Source organism: Condylostylus longicornis, unplaced genomic scaffold, assembly GCF_029603195.1.
Source record: "Condylostylus longicornis isolate FDR11 unplaced genomic scaffold, ASM2960319v2 ptg000163l, whole genome shotgun sequence".
Lineage (NCBI taxonomy): Eukaryota > Metazoa > Arthropoda > Insecta > Diptera > Dolichopodidae > Condylostylus > Condylostylus longicornis.
The window spans coordinates 429,493-451,468 of record NW_026578131.1 but is presented as its reverse complement, the minus strand read 5'-3'; the positions used below and the strand labels follow the sequence as shown (position 1 = coordinate 451,468).

At 25.1% G+C, this 21,976-nt stretch overlaps 1 protein-coding gene across 5 annotated transcripts in view; it reads left to right on the top strand.

Moving 5' to 3' along the window:
• Positions 1 to 21,976, top strand: part of LOC129616211 (ras-specific guanine nucleotide-releasing factor 2-like) — a 169,442-nt gene that overhangs the window by 62,510 nt on the left and 84,956 nt on the right. For all 5 annotated transcript variants that reach the window (XM_055531719.1, XM_055531722.1, XM_055531721.1 and 2 more), the window contains exon 2: positions 16,604 to 17,163. In XM_055531719.1, coding sequence (XP_055387694.1) covers positions 17,074 to 17,163 — 90 coding nt within the window. In that variant the 5' untranslated portion in view covers positions 16,604 to 17,073. The remainder of the gene's footprint in view (positions 1 to 16,603; positions 17,164 to 21,976) is intronic.

Sequence of the window (21,976 nt, the reverse complement as noted above, 5' to 3'; positions counted from 1 at the left end):
ATTGATTATAATTTTTGACCATCAAAGAACACTAAGAACAGCTTTTGCCAACAAAAAAAAACAAATGCTGAGCTATATAAATAAATAACACTTTTCCAATTTCATTTTTGGCAATTTTACGCAGCAAAGAAAAAAATATGTAAGCATATACACTCAAATAAATTTATTTACCTTCAAAGTTAACGATTTGTTGTTGAAGATTAATTGGGAATTCTTGAAAATTAATTCAAACAATTATGGTTGCAGAATTTGGAAATTACAGTTAAAGTGCATCATTAGTGCTTCAAAAAAAAAAAAAAACTGGAGAAATCAAAGGGTTTAATGTAGATATATGAAAATATACCTACAATCGTGTGTATGCACCTAATTTTAGAAAATATCCGTTTTATATTACAAAATTAACCAATTTTCAAAGATGAAGAAAATTTTATTTTTATATTTTTTATTACCTAATAAACAAAAATACATATATAAATAAATAATGGTTTTGCAATAATAAGGTTAACCATTTTTTAATTATAACTTTATTATTATTATTTTTAAAAATTTCATCCCCAAAAATAAATTATTGTTTCCCAAATTATTATTTTTATTACAATTCATTCATCATAGGAAAATTACAAGAAATTAAGAAGGAAGGAATTATAATTTATTGATGATTTTGTGATTAAAAGAAATATTAGTAGATAAGTGGCAAAATATTTATAATTAAGAAAATTTAAAATGCTTATAATAATAAGAGAAAATTTTGAAATTTACGCATTGTGCCACGGAACCGAAACCAAGCTTTTCTCGAAATTTAACGCCATCTCATTGGGAGGTAATCTACAATCTATCGTGCATTGGCTGTCGGTGAAAATACTGATTCTACCAGGAGATATGATATTTCCGCAATAATCAATATCAACGAAGAATTTCGTCAACCGTAATTTCCTTTACCTAAAAGACCTAGCAGTCATCTGGTAATCACTTAATTATATGAAAACATGAATCAATACGATTAATTGCTGATAAAATACGATCCGATCGATTACATATAGTAATTATCCTAAGAAAAGTGTAATCTTCCAAAATAGCGATGGTAGTATGTAACTACTTTACTTATAACTTTTGATAGGCTCAAGTTTTCTTTCATTTTCTCATTATTGCAATTAAGTGATTTTTGAACAGATTTTGATCAAATAACACCCAAAAACCAATTCTATTCAATTGATGTTTTCGGTATTTGAACAAATGATAACATTCAACATTAGTTACAAATTTTTAAATAATAGTTAAATTTTTAAATAGTAGTTATCATTATAAAAGAATTTGTACTTGTTTAATTCTTGAAAAGTACTAATATATACATGTCTATATAAACATCCTATAAATAATATTTTAGTTTAACATTTTTCAAGATTATAATCTCGAAAACAATAGCAACATACGTCTGAATGTGTGGATTGTTAATTGACTAGGTATAATCTATTTTTGATATAAATCTTAAAATAATAAAGAAATTTCGTTTTGAATATGTTTGTTACTTCAGCAACCTTCAGAATTTTAATGTTGTTATAGTACATTTATTTATGTATATGTACCATTATGTAGATAATATTTATATATAATGAATGTATGTAAAAAAAATTGGTGTTCAAATTGTTGTTTTAAAGAATATTGCCGTATGATGAAATTGAATTTGAAAGAATTACTTGAACAAAATTATTTTTTCTATTTGTAAAGAACGGATTTACTTAAAGGTGTAATAATCTATTATTAGCTTAACTTAAAATACTTAAGTATCTTAGGTGGATAAAGGCAATTAGCGTGATCTACTTTAATTACAGTCATCGTACCATTTATTTGTACCTTTAATTGTTGAAACTGAGTTGTCCTCGAACTCCATGTTATGCTAATTAACTGTACATTCCAGATATTCGTTCATTATTTGTCACTGAAAAAAAGCGACATTGTAATCTCAGTTTTTCTGCCCGATTCCTCATGACAATCGGTAGTTACTAAAAATAAAATATAAACGATAATTTATTAATTTTCTTTTCGAAGTAATATGTATAACGATAATTTGTGTAAGAATTTCTAGTAATATGAAGTTTATTTACAGTAAATTAAATTATTAATATTTGAACTGAGCCAATTTACTACATATGTAATTGAAAAAGATTAAATTAAAGTATCCTACAGTTAGATAAATAACTTTGCATCTTTTAATATAAAAAAAATTGTAAACTTTTATAAACGCACATTATGTACAGGTATCGTCTCTAAATACTAAGTAAAGACAAAATGTTTTTTTATTAAAGAAAACTTAATATATAATTTGTAAATATGTTAACGCATAGATGTGTACATGTAGCTATAAATGCTTATACTATATTAATATCCATATATAGCGGCGGCGAACATTAATGGAAAGGCCACAGAGTTAGTTACCTATCGAACTATGTGTCTTAATTTTAATAACTGAGCTATAATTGTATTACTATACTTAAATTACAGTAAATAAAGATAGGCAGAGAGTTTAAAAAAACCCCGTTTTTAAAAAATTTGTAATATAAATATACACGTATTTTCGAAAGATTCAACGGATTTCATACGGAAAAGACTACAACTGGCCCGAGAGCTGTAAATTATTGATTACTGCTTACATAATACATGTATGTAACATATAGAAATGTAAGTGGAATGTATATAAGATAAGAACCATTGTACATAAAGCATATAAAAGTATATAATTTAATAATTTATTCTGAAACTTTTATATTTATCCTGGGAAATAATTTTAGTGCAAAGAAGTATTTTTGTATTAGAACACATGTACGTATGTATGAGGTTTTATGAGTGTAGAAAATATTATTTGGTATGCTTATATTATTATAATATACCAATAATAAAATATTTATACATTCTTATTATTATATGGCCTTGAAAAAAAGTATATTTTATAGATATATACATTTTAAATGCATATTAAGTTTAGTTTCACTTTTCGATAGAAAATGGGGCTGACTAAAAACAGATATTTGGAAGGGTAGAAGCGTTTCTTGAATATATTCTGACAATATAAAAATTCCATTTGAATTTTTGAAAGATCTATGTACATATTAATATTTTTTGTTTTAAACAAAAACAATTTCGACAATTAGAATATCTGTAAAAACGGAAAATTATTAGAATTCCAGAAAACTCTAATTTAAATTACAAATTAATTGCTTGAAACTATAAATTTCAAATATTTTGAATTATTTTTAGAAAATTTGTAAACGAATAGATCGTGTTAATTGTGATATTCAATAAGCATTTTAATAGACACTAAATTAAAAATAAAAGCGATGTAGTATCTATCAAATTAGCTATAAGGCTATTTAATACTTTTCCAATGTTATATTGAAAGTTTCTTATATGAAATCATTTCAATAATTTGCTTATTTTAAAATTTCAAATTATGTTAATTAGTAGATCCTTCTATAGCAAATGAACAATTTGTCTGACTATATGTACACCATAGGGTGGACTAAGTATAAGGACTCCCACATTATACATATTTAGTTTTTTATTCATTTGAATACTTTCAATCTGTGCTTTCAATGCTATTATATTTACAATACGCAGTCTTTTACAGTTTTTGAAGTTCCACTCCAGAGTTCTTCATACTTCCTAAAGTTTGCAAAATGCACACTTCCCCGGAAATATTCTGTGATCTACATATATCACTATAAACTATTAATAAACTATGTATTAAAATTTTCTTACTCTTTCTGAACAAAATCGTAGGTAGATTAATAATAGTACGTAGTTTTTTCGAAAATATTTTGTCCTGGCGTTGTTGACACCAATGGCATAAATGCTAATACTTTTATCAATGCTTTGAAGAATCTGCAAGAAACATGGAAGATAATAATTACGTATAGCGATATTTTTTTTTCATAAATTTCTCGATCATCTTATATGTGTATTTAAACACCATAATAATATAGCTAAGGTATAAAAAGTAAAATAAACTTAATATCATTATACGTTATATTCGTACCCTTAATATTAAATAGTATTGGTGAATTTTTTTTTTAAGGTTTTCTATTTCTAGATTCTCAGTCTCTTTCTTGTATTTGTTTTCTATATACGTTTTATTAACTTATGGTAAAGTAATCGGTATTCATATCAGTTAACATGGAATTTATCATTTCAACAGCAAGGATTTGTAAAAAACAAAACAAAAAAGAATCAAAAAGAAAAAGAGAAAAAAAAATGATGTTAAGGTTTTACATAAAATGGAAATTTGAAGTGATTTCAAGTTTTTTGAATGAAATGCTGTTGTATGTAGGTGTACTTATCCTCATCATAGGGATTAACTATTTTCTTTATAGAAAATAGATGTCTTTATAGACATCGAGAAAATGTCCTCAATTTTTTTTTGTGATAATAATCTATTAATTATAATAAATCATTCATTTACATCGATAGTTATTTACATTACACTAGTGAGTTCAAAAAATAAAAAGGTTTGATACAACATCTATACATGCTATCCATGTAGTAGTGCTATTAAAATTTTAAGATTTAGTTTTAGCCCATATATTGTAGGAAAACAAATATTATTAAGAGTTTTGAAACTCAGCAGAACCATTTTTGTTGTTACAAATTATGTGTAAGAAATTTGAATTTTCTTATACTTTACTAATCATACCCTTTAAACTATATATAAATTCAATGAATGTGATGGTTTATATAAAATTATGCCGAAATTGATCTCCAATTTTATTTGTGCGTATTGCTTAAATCCTGGTCCTAAAACGAAAAAGTCTGAAATTGAAGTTCTGATTATAAAATATAGAATCGCGTTACTGATACACCTTACGTTTAAATAATATTTCGCGCCATTAAAAAAAAAATTCTTTATATGCCTAAAATTAAAAAAAAAATTCTTTATATATCTTAAGTTTTTCCGCAATCTAGGTATAGTAAATTTTCCCCATTTTTAATATCCCAATACAATTAGTAGGCGGACATTAATATTATTTATAATTAATTTTAATAAAGAATTTACAATAGTAGTTTTTAACTTCAGTAAGTATGAACATTTATTTTTCATGCCGACTACCATACCACTTTTGTTTAAAAAATCCCCAAAAAATAAGCAAATAATTCAAGAATTGGTATGTGCTTAGATCCTAAATAAGTATTCGGAAAAACCAAAATTATAAAGAGGCTCTAAAAAAGGGAATGTATTTGGTATATATATTGTACATATAATTTAATATGCTTTTTTTTTAAATTAATCACTTATTATTAATGTGTTAAAGATCAAGATAAATTTATGTATGAATATGATTGTCTGTCAAACCATTAATTTTAAAAAAAAAATTTAATATAAATCTCGTATTCAAAAAAATCACTCAAACGTTCTTAAATTGTCTACAGGGTTTATTTTAAATTTGAATGTGTTTGAAATTAGTCGTTAAATACTTGATATTAGATAAATTGATTTTTCTAAATTCTTAATGTGAAATTATACTTTTCCCAATTTATTATGACGGCCATAGCGTTTCGTTGTGACCATTTGTCCTGATTAGTTTGTATAACTTGTGACAGTCCACGTTCACTCAGAAACTTTTTATTCCAGTGGATTATTGATTATTCCAGAATCGCTCGCGGATTCTTTCTCGTTCAATTTTCAAAAGGGTTACAACTTCAACTCATTGAGTATAGCCTCGGTATAAAATGTATGTGATCCGCAGTCTTTGAATAAAATTTAGCAAAATACCCTGTTTAATATTCGAGATTAATGTTAAAAGTGAATGGGATTATCCTATCGTTTCTGAGTATTTATTCTAAGTGAAATTCATAGAATCATAAAATAAAATACCTAGAACGAAAAACATTGATTTTCAAAAAGATTTAATCAAATTAAAATGTATTCCAAATTACAAACAAATGAAAGCATATTAAAACATAAAATATAATGAATTTTTCTTATTTGATATTTCAATGTTTTTCAATTATTTCCCTTTTCATTTTAAAATGTTTTACTTAGATGTTTATCCTTTTCCATTTTTTTTCAAAATTGCAGTGATGTGCTACTATAAATGAACGATGAACAATAATTTTGAGCAATTAATAAGGTGATCAAGAAATATTGCAACTTTTACAACAAATGATATAATTATAAGTTGGATGATAATATACGATTGCACAGTCATCAGGCCGAAATACATGCAATAGATCTCTGTCTCAGAGTAAATTCAGAAAGGGTATAAAATTGGTACCATGAATGTGTTCTTGGGCAGCAAGTAGTCTCATTCAGGCAACAATGTGCTCATGGGCTGGCGCGAAAGGTATCTGGGTTCTGCCTTTATACATCCGCCATCTTTCTGTTAGACTGCCTTCCTCTGCCGTAGGGACTAGACTTGCCTGCGTGCTTGTGGGAATGCGAACTTCATTGACGGACACGAACAAGGGCCGGCATGCAATGGTGTTTCTTCCATCACACGCAAGAAAGGGTGTAATGGAAAAAAACATCATTGTTTCTCAGACGCAGATGGATAAAAAATGGGTTCGCGCCGTTGTGAATTTTTTAGCTGGACACTGCCCAGCAAAATATCACCCGCATAAGCTGGGCAAATCGGATTTCCTTTGTGTAGATTATGTGAGAATAGAAATGTACACATCCTTTGCGAATGCCCGATATTGGTCGCCCGGCGTCGCATATATTTTGTACGGAGTTTCCTAGGCATTCGAAAACTTCCATTCCCTTGGAGATATCACAGGCATTGCACTTCGAACAGGTATACTATAAGCGGGTGTAAAAGGAGCTAGAGTAATTCGCAAATGGCTGCGGTGACACCGAGAGAAGTATTCCATCGCATCCATTCGGTTCTCTTGAAATTTATAATCTATGATTGCGCAATTGGATAATATTATTGTAAGTGTGCAACGGTATGATACATTTCAAACTTTAGTTGTTTGGTAAAATAAAAGTATTCCATATTATTTGACCTATAAAATTAGCCCTTTTAAAAAGAACAACACTGCATATTTTTCCTGGCACATATGTTTCTCTCGTTTTTTTTTAAATTATACATTAGTTTTTTTTATTATTTTCTTTCGAACGTCTTTCCATTTAATATAAAGAATCAATTTTATTCCTTAAATGGAAAATCAACAAAATAAATAATAATCCTTTTATTTTTTTGAAGGCTTGGTTCAAATAGGTATACTTGTTATATACATCCATTTATATCTCATAGACAATGTAAATTTAGTGTTCAGTGACGTATTGAAATCTAAATACGGGGGCCCAGATTAGGGAATTAACTTTGATTACCGTAATAGGTATTGTTTGTCACTTGCTTTAATTATTATTTAATCTATCAAGTTTTGTTAAAGAAAAAGTTAATTTTATTGAAAACGAAGGGTTTTCGAATCAGTTGACTAGAATTAGTAATTTGTTAGAAAGTAGAATCACTGAATTCAGATTAAATGCCACCTGTTATAAGGCGAAAGCCAAAATAAATTTTTTTTTTGTCGAAATCAACTTATTCGAAAACTCCGCTTCTGTTCTGTATTAAAATGTGTGCGTAAAATTGAATAAAATTTTTTTTTTATTTTGATTCCTAATATGTGTTTAGTCTCTTAACGATTGTAAGGATATTTTTCATTTCTCTTTCTTTACATCATTCATCTCTTCTTACATTAAGATAAAAAAAACAATTTTATTTTTTTTTAGGGTTTACATGGTAGATATTTTTTTTTGGAATTTTAAGTAGAATTAAATATGTATATGTATGTTAAAATTCTCATGATAGAAACTACTTCTAGGGGTAGATTTATAAAATAATTCTGACAAATAGATATTTAAGTGAGGTTATTAAATAACATGTGAAAGTATAAGTAAATGGAAACATAAAGATAAATATATAGAGATACAAGCACACATTATGTTAAAAGATTCTAGGCGTTATTAGATGAGTTTATTTGGAAACATACTGTTGAAATATGCAAATAAATTTTATATTTAAATTTTGGAGCAGATTTTAACTATAGATATTCGATATTTTTATACATACTAGTTTTATTGATCGGTACAAATTAAATTCCGGATTGAATTATTGTTTATAAAATTTACATAGTTTTAGGATGATGAATATTCGAATGAAGTGATTTATGACTTTCGGTTCAAAATGTTTTTCTGTTTCGAACAAATTTATGTTGTACTTTTAGTTTCCTAGTATTAAAACAAATATTTTACAAGATATTATAAAACTAATTTGATCATCATTTTGATTTTGGAATTACTCATTTTATTTTTCTTGTTTTAAGAATTTTTGATATGGGATTATCTGAGTTGACTCAGTATCTTGATTTAGGAAAACTGTACTACTTTATATTGTGTACTTAAAAACCTCTTTTTTGAGATTTACTCGAACGGGATCCGTGAAAAAAAAATCAATAAAAAAAAACCTTTAGCATATGCAAAATCTATATTAGAAGACAACCATGTAAAATGATGTTGAATTCTTGGTAAATTAGTTTTGAAAAAATAACCCAAATTTTTGAAAAGTTCATAAATATAAATTATTGTCGATCTGGACCTTTACATTTTAATTACAGTCCATTGTGTTTTGATAGCATTCTTGTATTATCCTAAACTTTTACGTTCAAAAAGAAGTATGAGTCTAAAATAATATTTATGTAAAAGTAGTGATTTAGAATATAGTAAATAATTCAAGAACAACTCATACAAAATAAAAACGTGTTACAAAACAAGCCAGGATAACCAAGATAACAATAAATTTTCTTTTTTCTCATCCTTAGTTTTCTTTAAAAGTTACTTCTTATGTATAAATTTATTTATCTTTTAAAAAACAAAAACTACTAACATATACGGTATAGGTACAATTGAATATTGCTTAAATTACAGTTCATCTTCATATATACGTACATACATGTAGATGGAAAGTGTCCTTTTTATATTCATATTAAACATTTAAATTCATCAACATTTTGGGTTGCAATAAAATAACAACTATGTTAAACTTGTACATAGGTATATGCAGAAACCCTATATGTGTTACTTGTAGATATAAAAGTTCAGATTATAACTTACAACTTCTACATAATAATAACGATAACATAAAATAACAGAAAAAAATATGAAAGATGCTATAAAAGGACAAAGAGACTGAAAGTGAAGCACAAAGCATAAAATTTTAAATAAATTTTTTTTTCATATAAATTATTTATAGTAAATTCTTGGTGTTGGAAATGCTAAGAAACCAAAAAAAGCAAAAACAACTATTGTACTTTTTAACTTGTTGCAGCATTTTGTTTTTTAATGAAAGAAATGAAAACACTAAAAAATGTGTTTCACCTTTATTTCATGCACATATGATCAAAAAAATTGTTCAGAAATTTTTACAGAGTGAAGAAGTTATATTCAATTCATATAAAAAGGTGAGTTCTAGTTCATTGTTCGACATATTTAAGCATAACTTAGGAATGGGTTGTTTAAGCAATAAATGAACTATAAAATAACAAGGGTAGTATTCCCATGACATTTACGAAAACAAATATAATGGTACTCAATGTTTTGAAAATATTTTGAAATTTAACAAAATTAACATTTTTACATATTTTTTGTTGTATTTACTCTGTCATTTTTAGTTACATTCTTTACCGTTCTACATGACACTTTTTTAAATCATTAATTTGTCTACAATGAATTACTCTGTTTTTCTTTAAAATATGTAGTTTTAATAATAAAGTTATAGAATACATGTAGTTTTAAAAATAAAGTTTCTAATAAGCGACAAAAGTGCTGTGTAAGTGAAATAATATTATTGTAAAGAGTTTATTACTTATACGTGCATCCAAATTAAAATACACATATATACGTATGTATGTGAACTAAATATGTTGATACCCAAAAGACACAATGCAATAACAAACAAAAACCCTGTGCACGTTTGCTTTGCATATTTTAAGAAATTTTATTATTTTTCATATTATGTAAGCTCACTTTAATATTTTGTTCAAGAAAAAACAAAATAAAATTTTCAAGGATTTTATGATTAACGTTATTCTAAAATATTTCAATTTGATTTGAAAAAAAAATTTTATTTATATATTTTTTTTTTTGATTTGATAAAAGAGAAAATTAAATTATAAAATATGTTTTATTATACAATTATGTTTTGCTCTTAAAAATAATAAAATTTGGATGATATGCCAAATGTTGTGAAAATTTATACTATATTTTGTATTATTAAAGTGAAAGGTTTCTGAGGGAGATTGTGAGTTACACTTTTCTTTAATACAAATATACACAAACTTTTTATTTCTGATTTTCTTCTTAATTTTTATCGTATTATAATTAATTCGACCTGAGGTCCAGGTTTTCGAGTATGTATTAGATCTTGTCAAAATGAAAAATTTGTTTTTTTCGAATATTTTGGAAAAAAATTAAAATTCCTCGAAAGTTTTTGCTAAGTTATTTATTTAAAAAGTTTCAAATTCAATGCAAAAACGAACTAATTCAAATACCAAATCGAAAAACTACATAACATTCAAATTTTTGTACTACAGAACAAGTGTACTATATATCAAAATTAATTATTATGCTAGAAATCTAAACCAAATTTTATTTCTAAAAAACTCATTTACCATTTTTCTAAGTTTATGCACCTCCGTAATATGTGTTATTTCATTAAGTAGTTCGCTTTAATTATGAAAAGGTGAATTATAAACTGTATCTTAATTATTACATCTTACTGTAGATATAACGTCACTTTTGTATTGCTCACATTTCTGGTGTAGCAGCTATAAACTGGTGTAGCAGTATACGATAACGTATACACGTTCATAATACGTGTAACATTTGTGTGAATATTATTATTGAAAATTATATGTACCTGAGTAGCCAGCTTACATTTAGTAATTTATTTAACGGTAATATTTAATGCGTTTGTGAACCGTTCTTGTTAAAATTCGTATTATATATCCAAATAAGTTTTTTATGGCTTTATTTTGAATACGTTGTAATCACGACTGAGAGATAGTACACAATTCACAGCTGACGATATTATGATATTATTATGTCTTTTTTTAAGTATTACCGAAGATCTGGATACCACATGTGACAGAAGCATGAAATATATACTATAATACAAAGATGACTTCATAGGCTTTGTGACACAATTACCAAAAAAGCCTGAAAATTTCAGCTCGTCGACCTTCTTTAAATCATTCGTTAATATGCAACCGTTAGTTTCAGTTTTCATCAACGTTATTTCCTAAATATTTATAATATTGTACCAATTTTAATTTTTGTAAATTGCATATTTAGTATATCATCAGGCTTTCTTTAAAATATGTATTAGATGTTTTGTTTTATCTGCATTATAGTTAACTTATGCTTACACATCCATTCTTGAATTATGGTTCTGCTTTATGTTCTGTTCAAGTAGATGGGAAGTAGTTCCCTTATTCACTATTGTAGCATGATCGGCATAGATGAATGTTTTTTGTAGTTTAATATTTAACAAGCTATTAATCTACATGTCCTTAAGTTTTCTTAGATTTTTTTCTGGAAGAAATGCAAACATGTTATTTGTTTCGAAAAATTACAAATCGTCCAGTATATAGATTGGCAGCATTGAAAATTCTCCAAGTATCTACAAAATATAAAGCTTTGAGTGTCTTATCTAATAAGGCATCTGTACTTCTATATCTGTATTTCTATATTAAATTTAAAAAGTATTAATAATGAATTTCATTATTCTTTTTTATCCTTTTATTTCGTTTTTCCAAATTTTAAGATTATTTCTTATTCGGATGTCATTAATTTTTGTGTAATACGTTCGCGTTATGAATAATTTAAGGACTCCGAATACCAAGTTATAATTTTTTTTTTTTCAATTCCTTTACGATACTTTCTCTCTTTCATTTATACATGGAGTATAGAGTCGCAGTTTTGAATTAAAATACTTTATGTCTATAGGAGGTATCGTTATGTAGGTACGTATGTACTGAGTTGAAAAGAATTGTGTTTGAGCGCATTTTCAGTCTTTTTTTTTTCATTTAAAAATATTCAAAGAATTATGATTTTTCCTACTGTTTTTAAAATGAAATAAATTTTTAAATATATTTTTTTTCTTGTTTTCGGTTAGGTTTTATTATTTTTTTTATCCTTGTTACTTTCAGGACATTAAATAAAATAATAAAGAGAAAGAATAATTTTGATTTTTATGAGCGCACAAAAAAAAATTTGTGGTCGCCATTTAGGCTACCGTTTTAAATTTTCTGTTATGCTGAGGAATTTTTATACTCTTATTTTTAAGTTTTATATTTTCAGTGTGTGCGAGATATGAATATTTAAATATTGGAAATTTTTTGTTTTACTTGTTTTACTTAGGTGTTTAAATATCAGTTTTAGGTTTTTGTAATATTTTTAAGATTTTATTTTGGAATTTTTGAAAATGCCGTATAAACTTTCATTCTTACAAGGAACTTTAGCAATTATTGTTGTGCATGGATAATTAAATACTTTTAATTTTTAGTTTGAAGCAATAGAAGCATAGGTATTTATAGTATTGCTCCTTCTATGAAAACCCTGATTTGGAAATAACAATAACCAAATGACTATTTTTGAGTTAAAGGATGTTATGATTTTTACTTTTTTTGCTATTTACTTTGAAAATATTTTGTGACTAATGCAAACTTTGGTAACAAAAAACGTCTTTGGATAATTTAAAAGTAATTTCATAATCTGTATTAAATAGTGACTTATACTTAATTGATTCGTACTTTCTTGTGTCAATTGGATTAATTAAGCAAATTACTTTGGTTAACTTTGAGATAAAACATTATAAAAACTTACTATTTTCCCTTTTCAACACTTCATTAATTATTATTTGGCATCGACTCAATTCACATTTAATTATAATAATTTAAGGCTTTCACAAAAAAGCATTATGTTTTTTATACTAAATTTTTCAAAAAACACGCGGTATTCTTTAAGGTAAGAAATAGTACTTTCGTGTAGCAGTAGGGTTAATGAAGCGACGGGGGTGTAGCAATATTGTTTAAGTTAAAAAATTTGAAACTTTAATGTTATTCTAGTTCGCTATTCTAAATTGCCGGTTTGTTTTTTATAAATTCATACCTGTGACAACATTTGTTATAATGTATGTTACTATAAGAAGAGAAAAAATAAACAAAATTGAGTACAAATTTTGTAATATTTTTTTTATGGGTTTTTAAGCGTTAATATAACACGCATAAGAAAAGTAAGTATACAAAATTTATATCTTGTGTACGTGGGGGTGTGTGTACACACACATAGTGTACTTATTTATATTTTTAAATTTCCTTCTTTTTCTTTTTAAACGCTGAGCGAAAAATTGGCACGTGTGTTATTGAAATGAATGATTTATTTTTTTTAAGGAATAAAAAGAAATTGTAATATTGAATAAAGCCAAATACATTTTTTTTTGAAAAAATTACTTTTATTTGCAATAAAAACATTTTTATTATATTTAATAGCTTATGAATTGTAGAAATTTATTAGATAATTGCGTTAAAAGAGGATTTTGAAAAATATTAACTTAACTATGTTATTTATTTTATAACTTGTAATGTCATAATGCTGGTTACATATAATTATAGTATAACAAAATGCGTACGTGTTTTTAAATTTGATAACAATTTTTTTTATTTTTTGATCCTTTTAAATGGTTTCCACTTAATTTCGTTTGATTTTATATGCTTTTTAGTAATTTTCTATCATTGATAAAATTTATATTGATTTCATTGGATTCTTTCATAAAAATTTCAAAAATATTACGAGTATGTTAATAAATTTTATATAATGTTCTAATTGGAACATTATTGGTTTCTGTTATAAGGTAGTAAGTACATTGAATCGCATTGAAATTAAATTTATTAATAAATAAATTTCTACAGTATTTATGGCTGTACAAATTATTGAATTTTTATGTTTCATCAAGTAACTTTAATGCTTGGTTCATAACTTTGACAATTTGACGTTTTAATTGAATTTTTCGTTAATCGAAATGTCATTGAATGCTAATTCAAATAGTAATTAGGTCTTAAATTTGAAACGAAATTGGCTGATTATTTTTTTTTATATGCACAAAATGGTAAATTTGACCTGCTACTAGACTATAATTTTGATTAAAGTCTAGTTGCAGAAACCTGATTTTTTCCAAAAATTAGGTAGTTTCTCGTATTGTTGAACAAAAATTATGTATAAAATTTCAAGTTTAACAGTTGAATGTTTTTTAAAAATGATTTAAAACGTTACAAAATCATGTGTCATATTCATTAAAATCGGTTCAGCCGAACTTTATATATACGGCATCTTGTTACAAATAGTTAATTTGTGGGTTTCCACCGAAAGCTCGTTATGATGCCATCACATAACCTCCCTTATAATATGATATACAATCAATGGTGATTGGTGCAATAGGGCACAAAAATTTAAATGATAATTTGATCTTGTTTCACACAGTAACTAAAGTTGTGCTGCTAAATAAATGAAGTAGATGTTAAATTTTCAATTATAGGTTTCAGTAAAATGATCTCAATATTTCATATTAAAGATTGATTACAATAATTTAAGGAAAACAGGGTTAAACAGTGTATTTTAAGTATTTATTTTAACAGATATACCAAAAATAGATAATTATAAACCCAGTTAAAATTTTGCCATGTTTTTTATGATATTAAATTGTAATCTTAATGAATGCAAATATAATTATTTGGTTAATATTGATCCAGACATTCTTGATTAGAACAAAAGACATTTTGTTCTTTTAATTCTCATAATTAAGTTTTAAGAAAATTCAATTTTGTTATACAAGTTAGCCATTTTAAAAATTAAGTTTTTTTTTATTACCATATTAATAAAGACATTATATAAAAAGTAATATCGTACAAAGTCATTATATGAAACTACTAAAAGGCATTCCATTTGTTAAATTTTACGTTCTACAACCTCATTTTTATACTTTCTTTCATAATTTGTTCGTTTGGAGTTGTTCGTACATAAAGAGAAATATTTCATTACTTTAAGTGAAAACTTTTTCTATACAATATATTACTTAACCTATGTTCGATTTTTGGAATCGATAATTTGAATTAAGAATGAAAGCAAAAATTATATTTTATCCTTTTCGATTATAAATAATATTACTACAATTTTAATTCACCTTGAATTTACGTATATGAAATTTTCATTATTTTTTACTTATATCTCCGTTGGTAATCAATAATTAAATAAAGTAATTTTTTTATTGATTTCTTCAATTTTATTAGCATTTGCATTTGTATATAAATATTTTGTTACTTATATATTTTCAATAAATAATAAATATTTACTTTGTTTATTACTTTTGTACAGGTTTGAATATATTATGGTTCGTCTGATATCTTCGATTGCGTGCTGTATCAATTTAAAGCAATTTTTTTTAAATAATATCAAAAGTTAGAAAACTTGACAAATCTCAAAGTTTTGTCTCTCTATTTAACAAAATGCAAAGAGGAATATTATTGTTACAATTGAAATTATACGATAATTATCAATGTATGAAATCTTAATATTGGATCCAATTTCTACATATTCTTAAATAACTTTTAGTGTCTCCTGAATTGAGTTGTCAACTCTGCGGTATTTTAGGTATAAGAAGTAAAGTATTAAAAGCGTAAATGCATAATAAATGCGTTTCGCGATTAAAATATCGTACTGCCATTTTGACATCGCAAAACCATAAGCCGCATGGTAATATTACAGATTGACACTTTATATCAAATTGTTAATATTAAGTTTTATTCAAATTCCCATATGACCACATAATTTTGACATTTGTACTTTTTTAAATTAAGTGCGTTAAGTAAGTTTTAGAAAATTCACTTATGTGCTTTTTTATATTACAAACTTTGGCCATACAATTTAGCTAACTTTTATATTCTTTTATATAGATTTACCCTGTAATACACCAAATATTATTCATTATCGATATTGTAAATAATTTCATGAAATTAAAATTGGAAATCGTTTATTTCTTTTTAATAAATAAGAAAATTATACTGCCACAAAATATGAAAATATTTCAATTCATTGATAAGTTATTTACAGGATGTTGATTTTTAAAGATTGATAGAACTAAAATTTGTATAACACAAAAATCTAAATAACTAAAAATCAATTCTGGCCCATAGACCTCATTTTTGATAAAATAAAAACCGACAATGTCACTACCATCCTCGTCGCTAAATACAATTTCATGAGCGTAATCTCGCGCGAGACGACGAACGGTCTTCAAAGAAAACATCAAGAATTTGGTAAATTAAATAAACACAAAAAGAATACATAATACATAATATTGTGTAAGCACATTTTTTCGTATCTATTTAATATTAGCTAAAATATAAAGTACAAGTACATACGGTTATAGAATTACTATTAAAATTTACTAGAATATAGATTTGGGATTTTACATTAGTTGAATGAATAAAAATTAATTTTAAAATTATTTAATCATCAATAAATTTTTAATTTAATATTTTTTTTTTCTTATATTTACAGATTTCAATTTCATATAAAATTTGATTAAGCGAGAAAATTTAAAAATGTTATTTTGAAGTTGGCCTCCCGTGGGGCTGAAACTATCTTTCTCTAATTAATTAACGAAATTAATTTACAAAATTGAAAATCATTCAAAGAATATAAAATTCTTTGCTTTTTTTGCTTTTAAATTAAAAAAAATTAATTACAAAAAATGTTCAATTTTATAATTAAATCGAAAACTGTGTACATAAACTGTGGGACTAAAATAAAAATATTAAATATAAAAACAATAAAATAATAATTGTATAATGTGAAAAAGTGATAGAAATTTGTTTGAAAAAAATAACGTTTATTTAAAGAATAAAATTATAATTAAAATATCAAAAAAAAAAATGAAAATTAAAAATTATAAAATTATATTTATTTCATGAAATATGAATAATTCAAAGAAGAAATAATAAATCAAAAAATAGTTTAAAGGTGTCCAAATGTTAAGCCCAAAAATGCAGCGCTCCGTTCGTGTGAACGAAAGTCAGTTGTTAATGCTGTCAGATCGAGCGCAATATGATCATTCGATGGTAAGTTATTTAATTATTTTTGTTTTTAATTATTAAATTTAATTATATATATTAATTTTGTACAAACTCATATAAATATTCATAACGAAAATTGGATATTATTTTAATTGGCAAGAAACTTAGAAAAAAATAAAATTTGTTAAAATAATGAGCGATATTATTTGAGTTTGAATTTACTCAAGTTTACTATTATTGTTGAACGAAGATTTAAGAATATTTAAATTTGATTTTTGTAAAAAAAAAATATAAAAATACTTTTAAGTCGAATACCTTTATTGAAAAAAAATTTAATAATTTAAGAAGTCTTGTTAAAAAACAAAATTAATTTTATAATTAAGCACAGGATCGAGACTAATAAATTTCGGATAGGAGGGAGGGTTTTAAATATTGCGCTCAAGAGAGACTAAAAATAGGTTGTAACAAAGTCTTTAAGTATTTAACGTCATACATAAGTAATTAAACATATTTGTTTATTTTATGAAGGCAACAGATAATTTTAATTGTAATTTTAATGAACGCTAATGATTTTTTTTCTGGAATAATTAAAATTCCTTTTATGTTTTGAAATTAATTAAACCATAATTATTTGATTAATATTGATCCAGATTTTAATGATTCAAACAAAGAATAGTCATTTTTTTTTGTTCTTTAGTATAATGCTGTACCATTATGTACGCTTAGATATATAAAGAAAGTTCCACTAAATGTTCATCATTATCAAAAGATTTCTTAAGCTACAAAACATTATATCAAATAAATCAATAACTGTGAAACAGTAAAAATTTAAAAAACTGCAAAATTATGAATTTCCTATTGATCTTGATGACTGCTTTATTTTTCGTAAGTTTTACATTTTATTGGTTCACTTGATTTTAGAATTTTTTAATTTTTTCAATATTTTCAAGATGTCACTGGTAGTTGCTGCTCCAGATCATGGCAAAAATTCAAAATCCGTAGATGATAATTCGTACTACTCTTCTTATTATTCTTATTTCAGTACTTTTTATTCGTAAATATTTCTTGAATTATAATGTATAATTCCAACTTTATGGAGTATAGTTTAAAAAACAATTTTTTATTATAATTTTTCGAACTAAATAAAGATAAAAAAAAATAACGACTTGTTATTTTCATTTTTATATGTATATAATTAATTGTTATGTTTGATTACTTCTAGATAATGCTGATTTGTTCAATTTTACAATATTTGTTAATTTTAATAATATACGATTCTTAACAAACCAATATTGTATAATCAATCATGTATAGGTATCTAAATTGTGAGGCTTAAATATTTTTGTACTATATTTATAGTTTGAAAGAATGTGTATAACTTTCCGTTCGCTTCTGCTACAGTATTTGCACTAAAATGTTACTTATGAGCTAAGGCTAAAAATAAAATTTAACTGCACCATCTAGTAAGGAAGTTGAAACTGTACCAAATCAATTTCTGTTTATCTCTCAAAATTTTGTATAATAGAAGAAAATTTGTATAACAGAAGAAAAATCTTCAAACTCCTACACGATGGTTTCAATTCTCTACAGCGAAGGTTTCTTAGTACATTTAAAAAATAGTGTAATCTATTATATATAAATAAAAACTGAAGATTCCATTAATATGATCAACTTTATATCAAATACACATTAGCATTATAAATTATTGAATGAGGATAGTAATAACTTCTAAATTCTTATCATTTCTACATTGCTTATATTAACTGCATATCATTTTTGGTTTTAACAAAAAGTACAAACTTAAGAAGATTGTAAGTTCTTTTTTTAATTAATTGTACGGCGAAAGTTGACAAGTTTTACTATCAAAGTCATTTTATTCCGCGTTGTCCTTGAAATGTCATGATTTTGCAAAAATTCAAAAAACATAAATGATTTTCTGTTGTTTTTATATTTATTAGAACATAATTTTGTGGGAAAAAAGAAGGTGTTGTTTAAAACTAGAGAAAATAAAAGCATTTTCTTTCTTTAATAAGAAAAAAAATTGTCAAAAGAAAAAAACTTAATAAATTTATTACTTATCATCAAATTTCGCAAAAAAAATTAAGGCTTGTGTATTCTTAATTTGTCATTTATAAATTATACGAAAAAAATTGTTTTTAAATCTAAAACTCATGATGCGGAATGAACACACGACTGAATACATATTAAAAAACATTTAGTAAGTTAAAAATTATGAATATTTTAGACGTGGCACCCTTGTGCTCAAATAAAAGAAAATTTAATTATGAGATTCAAAATTATTTTTAAAAACTGTTTGATTACTAAAAAACGAATTCATTTTGATCAAATAGACTAAAGCTGACTGGAACATTTCCAAGTTTTTATACAAAGAATTTGACAAGTTTTTATACAAAGAATTTGTAAATATCATACGTGAGGTATTTTCGTACGAATAACAAATTGCAATCTTAAAATCAAGGAACTCGATCGAAATTGGCTCCGGATTCCAGAACTTGAAAAAAAAAATGTAATAACATAATATAGACAACATCTTGGGCAAATTAATTAAAATAAGTTATTACCTACACATACTTATATTAATTTGTAAAATTTTTTGTAATTTTGAATAACAAATCCAATTTACTTTTGTTCTTTCACAACAGTTGTTCTAAATACTTTTTCGACTTAATAATAATAATATTTCGAGTTGTTGTCTAAGGCAATTTTAAGAAATGTGTATATATGACTACATTCATTTTATCATATACTTATCTAAGAATTACCGTGGCTTCAAGAAACAAAAAAAATAATTTGTAAAAGTTTCTTACAAATTTAGTTTTTCTTATGTTACTGTTTCATTTTTTCAATTAAAATTATTAAAACTTTTTTCTCATTTTATATATTAAAAATTGTACACGCTTCAGCAAAAAACAAATTTAGGCATATATTGCGTACAATAAAAGAACTCTTTTCCAATATTTATTTTAGCAATTTAATTTACTGTATCGAAATTAAAGCATACTTGAGTTTAACGGCAGTACAAGAAAAAAAAAAAAGACAGGAGCAAGCATTATTTTGAAAAACAAACTTTTATGAAATTTCATCCTTTTGCACATTAATTTTAAGGGTAATGCAAGCAATATACAGGTTGATTATACGTTTATATTGTGTGTATGTCAGTTGGCCAAATGTTAAATTAAATAAATAATAAGCAAGCCTGAATTATACCCTACAACTTGACAATCAGAGCATAAGAACTAATTTTGAAATATTTAGAATTAGCTTCTATGTTCAGCTATCAGCTACGTAAATTCGTCAAGCCATCCCACAAAATCTTCAACGATATATCTGGGCTATAATTGAAAACACGTCTGCCAAATTTCAAGTGGCTAGTTTTATTATTTTTTCAATCGTTCAATATCAGGTTTTAAGGCTTTGAGAGTTTTATGACAACCACCCGAACCTGTGCAACCATTCCATTAAAATTTTCAGAATATATGTAAAATATAATTGGACACACGTTTACAAAATTTTATATTAATATTTTCTTAATTATTAAGGTATTTAAAATAATGAAATTGTATGGCAGTCCCAATCCGTTGTCCGAATCGGTCCAATTACAATAGCATGTGTCCTTGGTAAAATAGAAACCTTGAATTGTGAAAACATGGACGGAGAAACATTTTTAAATCAACGCAGAATTTTACGCTGAGCAAGATAATACATATATGTATATATGGACATTACTCAGGCGACTTCTTTAATGGTTACAAACTCCGTACTAAAATTAATATGCACTTCACGAACGTGCAGAGTATAAAAATAAAGAAATATAACAAGAAGTGCTACAAAGAAAAGGAGGATAAAGAAGCAAAGCAAAATACATTGAAAATAAATGGCAATCGGGATTTCATTTTATTCTTTTTTTGATGAATGGCCATTTGATGATGACTTAAAAAAATAATTTTTGTTTTTGATGAAAAATGAAAATTAAAAAAATTTATTACAAAATTTCTCCGAATAACGTAGGTACCTACTCATAATATATTTAAACTTGTTAGAAATTAAATTTTTGGAAATTTCATTTGTTTCTTTAAGTAAATTTTTATTACAGAAATAATTTTTTTCAAATTTCAATACTTAATATAGTAAATTAAATATATGTATATATTTACATATATGCCGGTATGTATACACAGATATGTACATATTAGAAATCAATAAATATAAAGTGAAATATGTAATAACAACGTTTTAAGGTTTTTGTACGGAAGGGATTGTTGCATTCAACAACTTACTATTATGGTTCCAAATTCAATTAAATAAAAGCCAACTTTCCTTAAATCACTATATTTGGAATATGATTTAGCAATCCAAAGATTTAACCTTTAGTTATTTAATGAAATTAAGAAGACTGCTTATGTTTTAATTTATTATGTAGCTATACAAAATTTATAAGAATTTATGTGAAACAATATATATACATAGCTAATTGGGTACATTATTTCGTTATTTTTTATCTCACTCGCATCGTTAATTAGAATTATTGTAACTTTGAAAAAAACCATTGTATTTTTAAATGCGCTATATAAATATATAACATGAAATCCGGGAATAAGAACCCTTTTCCAACATTTGATTTCTTTTGTATTGTTGTTGTAAAATTACTAGAGAATTCTATTCGATTATGCATTCATTTTTCTTATCCAATTAATAAATATATTTGTATTTATGTCAGTTTTCTCCAATATAGTGAAAACTTACTGAAGTTTAAAAATAATGTGCTTTGGGGTTTTTCTCTTCTACGTTATGTTATGTAAAAAATGTGTACTTATAAATTCAGAATTGAAATTATTAA